This window comes from Lissotriton vulgaris, chromosome 11, assembly GCF_964263255.1.
Source record: "Lissotriton vulgaris chromosome 11, aLisVul1.2, whole genome shotgun sequence".
Lineage (NCBI taxonomy): Eukaryota > Metazoa > Chordata > Amphibia > Caudata > Salamandridae > Lissotriton > Lissotriton vulgaris.
Genome location: NC_141699.1, coordinates 605,780,619 through 605,796,187, shown reverse-complemented (window position 1 = coordinate 605,796,187; position 15,569 = coordinate 605,780,619). Strand labels below are relative to the sequence as shown.

The 15,569-nt window shown below is 52.9% G+C and overlaps 1 protein-coding gene across 1 annotated transcript in view; it reads left to right on the top strand.

Moving 5' to 3' along the window:
- XRN1 (5'-3' exoribonuclease 1) overlaps positions 1-15,569 on the top strand; it is a 1,308,150-nt gene that overhangs the window by 1,244,357 nt on the left and 48,224 nt on the right. The window contains exon 41 of the mRNA XM_086943712.1: positions 7,456-7,616. Coding sequence (XP_086799838.1) covers positions 7,456-7,616 — 161 coding nt within the window. The remainder of the gene's footprint in view (positions 1-7,455; positions 7,617-15,569) is intronic.

Sequence of the window (15,569 nt, the reverse complement as noted above, 5' to 3'; positions counted from 1 at the left end):
CCGCCGGTGGGCGTAGAGGGAGGGTCTGAAAGATGTACAGAACCTGCGGCAGGAGGGTCATCTTGACCGCCGCTACGCGTCCGAGCCAGGAAAGTGTGAGGCGGTTCCATTTCCGCAGCGTCTCACTAATTTGCGCGCTCAGTTTGGCGTAATTGGCTTCTGCCGTGCCCCACACCGTCGGCGCCAGTAGGACCCCCAGATAGGGGACTGTGGAACTGGACCACTGCAGGTCAAACTCGGTTTTGGCATCTGCTAACACGTCGGGGGGCAGGGACACTTTCAGGGCCACCGATTTTTCCACGTTAATTTTAAAACCCGAGGCCTGCGCAAAGGAGTGCAGTTCAACCAGAAGTGCCCGCAGGGATTGCATAGGGTCCATTAGGGAAAACAGGATGTCGTCTGCATACAGGCTGATCTTGTGCGTGTCTCCCCCAAAGGGGATGCCCCTAATGCGGTGCTGATGCCTGACCCTTCGTGCCAGTAGCTCCGTGTAGAGCGCAAACAGGAGAGGGGAGAGCGGGCAACCCTGCCTGGTCCCCTTGCCTATCGGGAAGCGCGGTGAGGTGTGGCCATTAACCCGTACCGTCGCGGTGGGCTGTCTATAGCAATTAAATATCCGATTTCGGGTAGTCTCCTCTAGGCCGAATCTCTGGAGCGTCTGTTCAAGATAGGGCCAGTGCACCCGATCGAATGCCTTCTCAGCGCCAATGGCAGGAAGCATACATCCCGGCCTCGTGCGCGAACTGGCCTCAATAAGATGGAGGACGCGCCTGGTGTTGTCGCTCGTTTGCCGCTGGGGGATGAAGCCGGCCTGATCAGGTTCGACCAGTTGCTGCATGTTCGGCGCCAACCGGCTCGCGATGATACCCGTGTACAGCTTAAGGTCTACGTTCAATAGAGATATTGGTCTGTAGGATCCGCACTGGGTGGGGTCCCTACCTGCTTTGGGTATCACCGATATCGCCGCCTCCAGCAGTTCCGGGGGATAGACCCGGCCTGATCGAAGGTGTTGAAGAGATCCCGCAGTAGGGGGGCCACTTGCTGGCAGAACTTCTTATAAAAAGCCGCAGAGTATCTGTCCGGGCCCGGGGATTTCCCCAGCTTGAGGTGGGAAATCGCGGAGATGACCTCTTCCAGACCAATGGGCCTGTCGAGGAACTGAGACTGCGCTTCGGTCAGCGATGGGAGGGTTGCCCCGTCGAGGTAATCGCTACCGCGTTGCATGTCTAGCCTGTCCGCCTCATACAGGTCGGCACGGCATAAAAGGTCCCGAATGCAGCCGCTATGGCAGCGTCCTCGGTGAGCGTGTCTCCTCAAGCGGATCGGATGGCGTGGATGCGCCGTTGCTGCCGCTGTTCCCGCAGCTTGCATGCCAACAGTTTCCCGCAGCGGTCCCCACCGGTGTAGTAGGCATGTTTCAGGCGTATCGCAGCGAATTCCGCAACATCCTGATCCAGCGCGGCTAGCATCTTCCGCTCTGTGCAGAGCTGGCGCCACGCCCTGGCCGCCCCGGTGCGTTGATGCAGTTGTTCCAATTCCTTTACGCGCTGTGTGAGGTCGGCCCTTTTCTGCGCGCGCTCCCTATTATTGGCTGCCGCCAGTGAAATAAACTCGCCTCGGAGGACAGCTTTTAGCGTTGCCCATTGGGTAGATTTGGAAGTGTCCCCGTTAGCATTGTGTGTGAGAAATTGACTGATGGCTGCTTTGATCTTCTCCACTGAGGAGGGGTTCTGCAGCAAGCCGTCGCGAAAGCGCCAGTGATGTTGTGGGCTGGGTGTATCAGGTACCAGAAAGGATGCCGAAATCGGGGAGTGATCAGAGAGCGAGGCCAGATGGATCTCCACCTTCTGCGCGCGTGTTGCCAGTTGGGCGGAGGAAAGCAGGTAATCTAGTCGCGCATAAGACTTATGGGCTGGCGAGTAGTGGGTGTAGGCTGTGTCGTGAGGATGGAAGTGTCTCCACAGATCGATCAGTCCCAGGTCCGCAGGACGTGCGTGGCCCTCCGTCGACAATGCCCCCACCTGGCCCACCCTCTGGTTAGAGCGATCGGCGACGTTGTGGAACATCAGGTTTAAGTCCCCCCCCAGTAGTAGGTGTTGGTGTGTGTTGGCTGTGGCCGCCTCAAGCGCGGAGTGCAAATACCTTTCCTGACCTTCATTGGGTGCGTACATGGAGCCTATTAGTAGTGTCTGCCCTGCCACAAGGAAGCGATGGATTAGTAGCCTGCCCTTCACTTCCGCCTCCTTCTGCAACACCCGCCCGTAAAAAGACCTTGATACCAGTATGGCCACCCCAGATACTTTCTTGGACGCGGACGAGAAAAGCTGCGTAGGGAAGGCGCGGGACCGAAGCCTGTGATGGTCCTTGGACAGCAGATGTGTCTCCTGCAGGAGGCTGATGTCGGCCTGGGAGCGCTCTAGGAAGGAGAGGATCGCCCTGCGCTTGTTGGGGCTTTTAAGCCCCCTGACATTTAGGGAAAGAATAGTCAGTGGAAGCATCATTCCAGGCGCGAAGTTGGGGCGAGCTCATGTTCAGTGTGGGCTGGTGGCCTGAAGGATAAAAAGTCAATGGAATCTCTCAGCGTCTGCGGAGAAGAAGGTTCCCCTCCACCCTTCCCCCTTCCCCCCCCCTCCAAAGGACTGTCTCTCCCGAGCCCCGACTACTGAGTCCCACAACTCCCACCCCTCCCGTACCCAACCTCCCTCCTCATCTCCTCCCCCCAACAGAACCCCAACTTGGAACCCCAAAGAACAAACCATAGTCCCGGTCCTGGTGGGCAGCACAGGTCCGTAGAAGGGTCTCTGTAGGAAACGTGACAATGGCGGCTTCCCCCCGACCCCCTGACCCTCCCCCCCTGACCCTCCCCATGTTAAAGCAAAGTGTGGTGAGTGACCCCCATCGTGCTGCTCACGGGGTAACAGTGGTATCCCGCACCACTTCCTGGAAAGCCGCTGCCTGTTCCTGGGCTATTGTCTCAGGGTCTGGCTTTAGGCGCGCACCACGCCTGCGCCTCGGTCCAACCCTCTGCCAGTCGTCCTGGTTGCGCTGCGCCGGTCTGTCCTGTGAGCCATGGGGCAATCCGTCCTCCGAGTCCGAGAGGTCTGGCAGGTCGATGTTTAAGAGGGAGCAGGTGTCTCTGAGAGAGCGAAGTTGGTGCAGTGTCCCTTGCCATTTTAAAATGATCCGGAATGGGTGGCCCCATGAGTATGGTACCTCTTTCTCGCGCAAGAAGGCTGTCGCGACCTTAAATTTGCGCCTCTTTTGCTGCGTGATAGCCGACAGGTCCTGAAACAATGCAACGTTCACCCCTCGAAATTGCAAAGGTTGCTTTCGCTGAGCCTCCTGGAGAATCCGTTCCTTCATCGGGAAGTCAGGGAGGTAGGTCAGAATGTCTGGTTGCGGGGCCGGGACCCGTCGCGGCAGGCCCACCCTATGAGCACGGTCTATGCGTATGGGGAAGTCCTCCGCTTCCCCCAGCACCTCCCGGAAGAGATCCTGCAGGTATCCAGTGACACTGTTCCCCTCGGCACCCTGTGGCACATTCCTGACCCGTATATTATTCCTCCGAGAGCGGTTCTCCAGGTCCTCAGCGTGTGCCTGAAGGCCCACCTGTTGCTCCTGAAGGCGGAGGACTTCCTGCTGCAGGTGCACCAGTTCTTCACTGCGGGCATGACCGGTCTCCTCCACCGCCGCCACCCTTTCCCTTAAACCATCCAGGTCTCGACGGAGTTCCCGTTGTTCCCTGGCGATGTCTTGTTTGAGAGCCTGGAAGTCGTCTCTGAGGGTATTGAATAGCGCTTCCAGAAAGGTGCGCGTGATGGGAGCTTCATGCTCCTCTTGGTGCTGCGCCCCTGAGTCAGCCGGGGTGGAGGGGGGCGTCTGAGTCTTCCCTCCCTTGGTGGTAGGTTTGTTGAGCATGTCCGTGATGGTGCGGTTAGTCCTGCGGCTTGAGTTGGCCATGTTGCCCCCTGGTTCAGGCCCGCGTCTTGTTCGGGCCCGGGAAGGAGCCTGCTCTTGCCTGCCAGCGAGGTTCTCGGTCCCACCGGCGATACCCCTGTGGCCTTCAGACCTCCTTCACCGTCACCTCCGTTCCAGTTCCTGTCCGTGGGGCTAGCCGTTGCCCGCCCCCATCCGCCTCTACAATCCCGGATCACCCTGCCCCCCGAGATACACGGCACAGTCCTCACTTCGTTTCGGGCTTCCTTGCACCCCGAGGCTCCCTCAATAGCAAAGGAAGTGCGCAAGCGACGGACCCCGCTCCCTGCGCTCCGGGGGGTATCCGTCTCTCTCCGTGTGCCTCGGAGGTCCGGTCTTCCTTGTTGCCGCCTCCAGGTTCGGGCCTTCTGCTCTGCCGCCCAAACTCACGCTCGCTAAGTAGCAGAGGTCCCACCCGGCCGGGGGAGTTCGTGTCTAGCCGGCTAGGCCCAAATCCGGGTCCTCGAGGGCGATGGCGCAGCGCTCCGCCCAAACCTCTGGTCTCCGAGTCTGGTGTACAGGCCCAGTGCCAACAGCGGGGGCCCAGCCGCTCACACCCGGGACTCCTGTAGCCCACTCCGCCTCCGAGTACCGGCGCTGTGCTGTCCCCAGGGGCGCGCAAGCTCACCTCCAGTCCCGGCCTAGTCCTGGTCTCGCCGCTGTGGTCACCGGGCGCCGTGTGGGGAGCCTCAGCTTCTTCTGGGGTCAGCTCTGTGTTTGTTGGGCCCCCACCGGACCGGCCCAGTGCCGCTGCTGCACCCGGGCTCCGCCGTGTCCGCCTAGGCCCAGAGCCGGGGCCTCGATTTGGTCAGCCCTCCGGTCGGGGAGCCGGGCGGTCACCGCTCCTCGTTGCCTTCTGCGCCTCAGGGGGATCGCGCGGCCCCCACCAGCGGCCGCAGCCGATCGGGCTCTGTGTGGCGTACTACGGATGCGACCGTGTCACCTGCAGGACCTCCGCTGCTCCCGCCGGCGAGGCCCCGTCGCAGCCGCCCAGGCCCGAAGCCGGGGGCCTCGATTTAGTCAGCCCGCCAGCCGGGAGTCGGGCAGCCGCCGCTTCTCACTGCCCCAGGGGAGCCTCGCCACTCCGGCTATCGGTTGTGTCCGGCAGCTCCTCGTCGGGCGACACCACTGCCCCGTCTGCTGCTTGCGGGTCGATCCGCTGTTCCCGCCAATCTGCCCAGCCTCCGGGGCCCACCTCGGCAGCAGCTGTCTCCCACTCCGGGCCGGAGCGCCGGACGCTTCGTACCCCCTCGCAGGTCCGGGCCGGGGGCCGGTCTCGATGCTGGCGACCTCCTGCCCACCTCGCAGGAGCAGAAAATCGCTTGTGGTAGAGGCCACCACCGCTGTAAAGAAGCTGATTGAGGCTTGGGCCGGGGAGCCGAGGGCAACCACGTCTGCCTAGCTCGCCATCTTGGCCACGCCCCCCGTCTCTTGTTTTTTAACACCACTTTCTCTCAATCCAAATGGAAACGTATTGAGTTGATCAGTACAAAAGTTTCTTTATTTATTCCTTTTCTTATCACAGCCGACGCGCGTTTCGCCCCCAATGGGCTTTTTCAAGGCTGCAGATTATATACAAAGAGAAATCCATATCAAATTCATGTTTTATGGTCCACCTAAGATTTTCTATTTGACAATTTATATAAATATAACAAAAAGGTGTCACTATAAAATCACTGCATACATGATTTGAAAATGTACCCAGTGCATTAAATCACTCTCACTCCTTGCTCTAGTAATCCTACTTTGAGCTAATACCTTAAGGGCAATCCTCCTGTGCGACCACCTTCACCCAAAACCCAATTTGTGACATGATAATATCATGCAAATCGCATGTGCCACCGTGCTTGTGAGCCTCGTGTACATCTAATAACACTCACCATGCCTACATGGAGCACAGCTTCAATCTGATGTTAGGACACATTCCACGAGGGCTAAAGTAGCGTTGGTGACATTCTGTAAGCAAGTGCTTTGGACATTGTGCTCTTAAAGCATTATTTCTCCTCCTCCTCTCTTTGTTATCATGACTCGATACATAATCTATCCACAGGTTGAAAATATGAAAGCGCCAGTGAGTAAGAGTAGAATAAAGTTACCTTCAATGTAACTATTTCTTCTTAGTCTGCAAGCTCTTTTCCATTCTTACTGCCCTTCAGCTGACCCCCCCCCCCATATCACTGATCCGAAATTACACACCTATTGGTACTTGAGTAGAAATAGAGAGGCCCACTTACATGCAGTTTTGTGGATGCATATGTACTTTGTCAGAGCACATGTATTAAAATAGTTATAGAAGTAGTTTGAGATCTGTCACTGTGTGGGAAGGATACCCACAGTTTGAGAGTGGTAATGAGCCCTAACACAAGAGTAAGAGATACGTATTTTGGGAAATGTTGCTGCTAATGCACACTGTGCTATTGTATCTCCCACCTCCCCACACCTTAATAGTATTCATAGTTCCTGTGTCACTTGAAATGTTTTTTGATTGTGAGACATGGGTGCAGTGGTACCATTTATTCTCTAGGGTATCATCACATCCAGTCATTGTCTCACTGTGCCATTGAGACACCCTTGGACATAATCTGTGCTCTCTGACAGTGAGGGACAGGTTTCTTTAGTCCAGTTTCTCAAATAGGCAACTTTATAAAATGAAGAATCTGAAGAAGGGTCAGAGAATACACTAGCACCAATGGTATGCAAGTGTCTTGCTTGCCTGTTGTATGTAAAGAGGCCTACAGTTATTTTGGTTCATCTCTTGTCAACCACTGATACTGCTCTCTTTATGTAAACGCTGTTCCCACAACATAATTAGTATTCTTGTGCTAGAAAATACTCAATCTTGACCCTATTTAATCTACTACTAAAAATAGTAATTTTACAAAGTACAAAGAATACATGTTATGTTTGATGGACACAGCAAATATTCCCTGAAAGCTGTGTTCCTTTAGTGAAATGATCTATAACATATTTATGAACACATCTTGATGAAAACACATATTTATTAATGTCAAATATTGTATGTAAATTTAAAGTGCATTTTATCATATACATATTTCTATTACTAAATATAGTTTTAAACATAATGTGAAGTAGACCTAATTTGTTTGTTAACAGTTAACAAACTTTGGATATCTTTGTCCTTTAAAATAGGCCTTAACATGAAATGTGAGTGTGAAATTCACATCTGAAATTCCCTGCATGTGAATAGTTGAGACTAGGTGGATTAATATGTGGCCCCCAAAAAATGCCTACAGTTTACTTTTTTCTAAAGTATTTTTTTAAGTATTTGTCCTCTTTAAACCATACTAATGTTTTTCAAGCTGTTTCTTTCTGGATGTAAATGTTACATTTTTCAACTGTATTTTACAAACTACTTCTAAGAAATTATATTGTTCCAGTGAGAGGAAATGCATTATCCTTTTCCTCCTGAAAATGTTAGTTTAAATGCATAATTAACTTCATATTAATTTCTCAACACAGCTAACATAATGCCCCCGTCACCTCAAATGTTTGGAACAGTGCCTTGGCGGTCACCAGCGCATATTCCTGGAAAACCTTACTATCAGGGTTCATACCCTGGGAACATACCTCATGCAGGACCAGTGCCTGGTAGCTCTTACAATCAGTTCATACCTCTTCAGGTACAAATACAAATGTTATTGCAAACAATTGTTATGTAAGTAGGTGATGGCACATGCACATAAATCAAATATTATATAAATAACTAGAAGCAGTGTAAATGTTAAATTAGTGAAGTGGGTAAAATCACTTATAGTATGCTTGATATATGTAATCATGTTTATGCTGTACTAATATCTGTATTTTTGCATTAATTGTAGGTACACAATATAACCTGCTAAGATTTAAGAACCTTAACCAGCTATTAAATCTTAAAACATGGAGTGTGTATTGTAAAATGTCATACGACATAGAAGCAGGTGAAGACACAGTTGAGTTGTGTTTTAGTGGCTGATCAAATTGTTGAACCAACAAATTAGATAAAAGTTAATTGGTTACATATGAGATAGAATTGAATATATCTAAGATTGGTGTACTTGCCTCTTTATAAAAGATATGTGTAGGTTTTATTTCAAATAAATAGGTTTATCATCTTATGAAATAAGCTTCTGTCGAGGTGTGCTTTTAGAAAACTCCATATGCATATCAATATGCCCTCTGCATTTTCCATCTTTGCAATTGCATCACTGACATTGAAGTCCTTCTTAGAAAATCAAAGCTACCCAATGATGCCTACTATGTTTGTCCTTCACAGCCCCAGCAGAGAAAGTCATACTTGTCAGACTTTCACCCTCCCTTAGATGCTGACCTGTTTTCTCTTTAATATAGTATGCACCCTCTACTGACCTGCACTTTCATTCATTGAAAAGGAAGCAGGGCAGTAGACCCCCCCCCCCCCACTTCCAAGCCTCAGAGAATGTTTTCTTCTGCAAGATGTGAATCTATGGCTGGCTCCAGAAGGCAAAGCAGCAAAATGCCACACTATGTGTTTCTTTGTGCAAAGAACTGCAATTCATACTCCAATCTGCAGCCAAGGTATGTCATTAACCCTCCACTACCCCCTTTCTCATAGGCCTGCTTAGTTAGGTGACTTCACACTAGTGATAATAACAGTATTAGCACAGAATAACTTTGCATTGCAAGTAGTTCACCCTGTTTCTGCCAACCGAATTCTTTGCTGGAGTGTGCTCCTAGCACTCTATGGTACAGTTATACATCAAAAATAGCAGGTATACATTTTTGGTCTCTTGTATCTCTCGTTTTTTCAGTAACCAAATGGTGGAATGATAAACGTGAAAACCTGCTGCAGCACGATACTGGTCATATTGTTGCACCTACGTCCGACTCATCTGTACTCTTATTTAATTGAAATATGCTGCCACCTTATGATAAACAAGAAAGGTCGTAAGCTGGTAAAATTGCAAGCAGTGTACTATCAATACTCTAGATGAACATTCTTCTATGTGTATGCTCACAGCTGTACCCACTGCACTGCAGTTCAATATTTTCCACTATAGAGTGTAGAATCTGATGGAGCCTACTAGCCGCAGATTCCTTAACGTAGAATTATCCCCAGGTGTGAGACTGGATCCGGAATTTTTTCTTTTCCCAGCATCTCTGCGCCCTGGGGCGGTACAGCGTGACTCCGCCCTGCCGTCGTCCGCATGCGTGACGTCAGTGAGGTCACATAAGCTCCACCCCGGCGGGCTCACATCAGTTTTGTCCTTTTCTGTGTGCAACGCAGATCCAGTTTGTGCTCTGGGCCTGTGTAGGCCTTTGCCTTCGCTATTGAGTAGTGATTTGTGGGAACAGTGTGCGGATGCCTTCGGGCTTTAAAACGTGTAGTCGGGGGCGTGGCCAAGATGGCGGCCTGAGATCTCTGTGGCTCCCTGCCCCGAACCCCTTTAGTGCCCCTTTTCATCGCCCTTGGACCCCCCCTAGCATCCCGGCACCCCTGAGCTTGGTGGGGGCGCCTTGCATCAGCTCCGATACGCCTGTACCCTGATCTGCGCGTCACTGGGCCCCCCTGAGTGGCGAGATGCACACAGGCTCGTGGCGGCTGTAACGGCGGCCGGGCCTGCCCTCTGACTGCGCCGCTCTACACGACGGACACTCGCCTGCTGTGCCTGCCGCGGGCTCGCTGCCGCTCCCCAGCCTGTGAGATGAGCGGGCGGAGCTGCGTGCGAGCGCCCACCACCGCGGCGCACCTGACGGTGAGTGACAGAGCTGGCCGGGCGGTGCACTACTGGAGACCCCGGTCTGGGCCGCCGTGGAGGGGGCCCCCAGCCGCCGTCCGCCTTCAGTGGAGGCCCCGCCACGGGCACCGCCTACTTCTCACGGTGCCGGCTGAGCACCGATCACAGAGGCTCACTACAAGGTGAGGAGCGCACTGGTGTGCTGGGGGAGCGAGAAACTCGGGGGGCATAACCAAGCCCCCGGTGCTGGCCTGGCCAGGCCTGTTCACAAGGCTCCACCTGCTCGACACTAACAGAGGACTGAGGGCGCCCACGCCTGTGAAGACGAAGGCTGGGTGAGGCGGTGGGGGGCCGGGAGCGGAGGGGCCCCGGCACGCATACACCACCCACCGGTTGAGCGGGCCACAGCAAGGGGTCACTGGGCGCCGTAGCGAGGACTTTGCTCGCGCTTTAGCAGGGGTTTGTCCCGAGGTGTGCACCGGGCCCCCTGCAAGATATCCAGCGCTGGAACTCGGGAGAATATACTACTGACGCACGACTTACCTGCCCCTGCCAGCCTGTTAGACTGTAACCAAGCTTCCGCAGCAGTCACTCCGCGGCCACTGAGACGGTGGCCCCACGCTGGGGTTGCCGACGCAGATCCCCGGGGTCATCAGCACCAGACCCGCAAAATAGGGGGACGTCGGGACCCACTGAGACGCCGACACGAACACGCCTGGGCCCACATCTACGCGCCATAACGCCCAGCGCCCCCGGATTCAACACTCATACACAGGCTGGGCGTGAGAGTCTAGATGGCGGGTTTCAGAAAGAAAGGGGACCGCACGCTCCCGGAGCTGCTTGTGAAAATCAACTACGGACCAAGAAGGGGCCACCCTCTCCTGAGGCCGCCAGAACACAGCCGATACCCTTCGACGATCAAGTCCCCATCACTAAATTCTTCCTGGAGTCCTTGTTTAACTCTCTCCGGCAGGACTTCAAATCCGTGAAGCAGGACGTGGCCGGGGAGGTTAGAGAACTCAGGAGGGATGTGGAAGGCTTCGGGGAGCGCGTGGTCGCCATTGAGACCGCCGATACCGCTAGGAGGGAGAAAGTCGAGCAACTTCAGCAGGAGGTCATCCGACTCCAAGATCAGCAGTTAGACCTCCAGGCCCATGCGGAAGACCTGGAAAACCGGTCCCGTCGCAACAACATACGGATCCGTTGGGCCCCTCAGAAATCGGAGGGGTCGGATATCACAGCCTACCTGCAAGACCTCTTCCGGGAGATCCTTGGGGAGCCCGCCGATTTTGCCATCAGGATCGACAGGCCGCATAGAGTGGGGCCTCCCAGACGCACGCCTGCCCCGCCACCGGACATTCTGGCGTTCCTCCCCGACTTCCTGCTTAAGGAAAGAATCCTCTGTGAGGCCCGGAGAAACCAAACTCTCCATTTTCGCGGACACCCCATCGCTTTTTCCTTTGCTTTGTGGACATAGAGGGTGGGGGGGGGGGGTAATGGGGTCGGACGATATTTCCCCTTTGTAGTGACCCTACAAATCCGGCGTTGTCATTATCCTCACTGCCGCATACCTGCGTTTGTGTCTCTCGGCTTGCATGTCCAGGCCGGCTTTGTCACCTCGATCAGCTTCTGCGGAAGGTTTTCGAAGCAGCCATCATCGTCGTCGCCCTCATCCCTCTCCTGTGCCGCAAGAGCGTCGTTCCCCTGTTGGTAAGTGTCGGCGTTTGTCCTGAGGGCTGGTTTCTGGCCTGTTGGGGGTGTGGGCTCTCAGCGGGTGATGCGGCCCCGCGTATTGTCCCTCTATCCACCGTTTCCTGGTGGGGGGGCGTCGGGAGCCCAGATGGAGGCATATGCAGCGGCTTTGCAGGCCTCGCTTGCTCCTCCTCATTTCCCTCCTGGGACGTCAGCGGATTCTTTGCGCGGTGCGGGGCCTTCCACAGCGTCGCCGGCGGCCCTGGTACAGACTGGTACAGAGCCAGGCTTGGAGGATGTGGTGCCGTTGGAGTGCGGGCCTTCGGGGATCCCTCCTTGGACCACGGCGCCCCAGCTTCGCCACAAACTCCGATGAGAGTCCTTGTGATGTCGCGGGAGGTCGCCGGGACTCGGGTCTCATCCCTGAGCCCCTCTCGGCCCTTTGACAAGGTGATCTTGTCTAAGGCCGAGGGGACGCCGCTACAGGGCCAGCAGCTGCGGGCGCCGGGCGGTGCCGCAGGGATCGGCGGACCCCCCTCGTCCCATCATGGGTCGAGGCTGGCGCGGGACCCCTCGTCCTTCCCCGGGCCCCTCTCATCCCTCCGCGCAGGTGACCGCCTCGTCGGAGGTCGAGTCAGCCTTGATGGCGGCACAGGGGTCGGAGAACCCCTCTCGTTCCCTAGTGGGTCGAGGCTGGCGGGGGACTCCCTGTCCTTCCCCGGTCCCTCTCGTCCCTCAGCGTGCAGGTGGTTGCCTCACCGGAGGTCGAGTCGGCCTTTGCGCCTCCATGGGGGTCGGGGCACCCTCCTCGCCCACTAATGGGTCGAGGCTGCCGGGGGGGGCTCCTTCCCACTCCCCGGGTGCCCCTCGTCCCTCCACGCAGGCGGCTGCCTCGTTGGAGGACGAGCCAGCGCCGCCCATTAGCCTCCTCGGCTCCGTCCCACCCCGTTCTCCGGTGCTGTGTGATGTGACGAAGGCATGTCCGGCGTCTTCGGTAACGCTAGACAACTATGCCGCCCTGCTCCAGGTTGCGAATTCTACGGCACCGGACAGGCATCAGGTCGTGGATTTGTCTATGGACGTCCCCTCTTCCCCGGAGGTTGGGCCCCTGCTGGTGTCATCCTCGCCGGAGATGAGCCGCTGCGTAGTGGCTTTTTCCCCGTCATCCAAGGATGGCTCCTCAGCGTGGCCGCGGTTTTCGCCAGAGGAACCACAGGTCCCCCATTCCTCAGTGCCTCTTTCTCCCTTCCGGACCTGGACTTTCCCCACTCTGATTGGCTTAGGGGATGGCCGCCTTAGCTTGCAGCTTTCACCGACAGAGGATCTGCTTTCCCACCACTGGGCCCCAAGGAGGCGGGTATGGCCTTCGCTCGCGCGGTTTCCACAGCTGTGGGAATTCTGTGCATGGGTGATCAGGCTGCTCATTTACCCGCGGATCATCTTTTTTTTTAGATCAAATTTATTTTTATTGAGTTCAGCAATGTAATACATAATAGCATTTGGACAAAAATGACGTTGCAGGTGACTGCCAATCCCATTCGCTACATATGCGTTAGATATCTGAGCATTGGGGGCGGATGCCATGTGTCCATGTGAGCTCGTGAGATAGAACTCTGTCAAGACAATGCAAACTAGAACTCCTGTACCCATACCCCCCTCGAGGCCCTCTAAACCCAACTGCCTCCCACCCCTGGTGCCCTCCATCCTTCATCCCCCCTCCCTCCGGTGTGTTGTGATGAGTCGTCGGTGGGTGACTGATAGGACCTGATTTAGACATTGCGCCCCGAATCGTCTGTTGTTTTGTGGAATTCATCTGCTAATCTGAGAACCCTTAGGTATTTAGGGCACGTAAGCTTGTTAAATTCTTGGGTTAGCAGGGAGACCAATGGCAGCCATATTTCTTTAAAAGTGTCTGATGTTTGTGTGAGTGAGGCTTGTAACCTCTCCATCCCCAGTATGTACCATAGCCTGTGAAGCCACCTTGTGTGTGTAAACCATCGTTAGGTAACTTGAGTAAATACAAGAAAATTATAACAACATTGTTTTTATTCACAACGTGTATCGTAAAAAATCATTCATAAAATAAATACATAGTAGATCACATTTGATGCCCCTAAAGAATTGGACAGGGAAGGGTAGTAATGGGATGGTGAAGGTATTGAATGGGAATTATAACAGTGGTCACTAAGACCTCAATAAACCAGAAATTATAATTGATTAACACAATGGAAATTACAATTTATCAATTAGTTCAAAAATCATGCCTCAAACAGAACAGAATCACAAATGACAAATCAGGGAAGAGGCTGAACACAGGAGGAAGTGTCGATGTTTCGACACTTGAGTGGCAACAGCTGAGCACTTTTGGCCTACCTCCTGAAGTGTGTGATGTTATTCTGTTAGCCAGGCGTTGTTCCACCAAGTCTGTATATGCCTGCCGTTTGGATAAGTTTGCGATTCGCACAACATCAACCTTCTTTCCGCACCCCTTTCCAAGGTTCTTCTGCTTGCTTTATCATAGGCCCAGCATGGCTCTACTCTGGACACAGTTAACATATCTTTCAGCAATGTCAGTATTATTGCGGTTGCCAGACCTACCTTCTTTAAGTCACATGTTGTCTCTGGGTTTCTGAAAGGCTTTTAGCACGTTTCCCTCTAGGCCATTCCTCATGCCCCAGTGGCATCTAAATCTTGTTCTCACCTTTTTGATGTGTGTACCCTTTCAGCCTCTACACTATTGCCCTTTTAGGCTATTGACTATCAAAACAGTCTTTCTACTGGCCATAACATCGGACAGGGAAATCAACAAATTGCAGGCACTCTCGGCGTACCTTCCTTACACCACCTTCTACACGGACAAGTTGGTCCTCCGTACGCATGCCAACTTCCTTCCGAAGGTTATGAGGCCCTTCCAAGGAGGCCAGAACATCATGCTCCCTATCTTCTTTGCTCCTCCTTGCCCCTCCAAAGAAGAGAAGAGACTCCACCTTCTGAATACAAAAAGAGCGTTGTCGATCTACCTTGATCACATGAAATAGTTCCGGGTCGACGGTCAACTCTTTGTGTGGTTCGTAGGAGCCAAGAAAGGGAAGGCTGTGCAGAAATAAACCATGTCCAAATGGATAGTGTTCTGCATAAAGATCTTTTAGGCACTGTCCAAGAAGCAACCCCAGGAGGGTTTGGGTGAGAGAGAGAGAGAGAGAGAGAAACTTGTTTATTTAGACCATAGTCTTTTAAACAATACAAACAAAATGCAAACAGAATCGGACAAAGTACGAGCAGACAAAATATTCCTACGTCATAAATAGTTAAAATTCATATTTGTTAAAAAGAAAAAAAGAGAAGGTTAAAAGAGGGTAACACCTCCTGATACACAATTCATTAAACCCAAATTTTACCAAAGTTTTCACATATCTGGAAGAATAAAAAGACAGGTTTAAACTTTATAAAAGGCTTAAAAGAACTTAAAATCAGTGCCCATCCTTCGATATCTCCCTACCAAAATCTTTTACGGCCTTCAGGAATTTGCCCAATGCGATTGCAATTTCTAGCGAATGCATCTCTGTTAGTAAGCCTATCGCATGGGCACGTGTAAATGTCTTATGTGATAGGAATATAGGATGTAAAAACAATTTCCTTAAATCCTGTACAAATGTGCAATCAAGCAAAATGTGCAACATATCGTTTCTTATACCACGCCCACACTTACAATTACCTTCTGGAGCAATCAGTACAGATTTTAATTTCCCGTCTATCTTCCAGGGGGTTGATCCCAACCCGGGTCCTTAATATTTCATGTCGTAACCCTTGGTTAGGCAATATTTCCAGATAAGGGAACCAGCCTTCATTTACCCATGAGTTCTTTAACCACTGTACTGACTTTTTCTCCTGCATGTAATTTAGGTCCTGTGACCTTGAGAGCGACTGGCCTTGTTCCCTAAGTGTTTTCTTTGTAAAGTGGCCTATCAGATTGTTATGGGCAGGACTCGATGTAAGACGCTCTGATACTTTCTGGAGAGTCTTTCTCACCTCCTTTGCCCAGCCAAGATTGCTTGTCAGGATTTCCTCTCCACACCATTGTGAGACCTTAGGTGTCACTCCTGGGTCTTGGCGCTTCCAGAATCTTGCTAGGGCCATTTGAGATTGTACACTCCAGGAAATCAGCCCTAGTTCCATTCTGATTGCTTG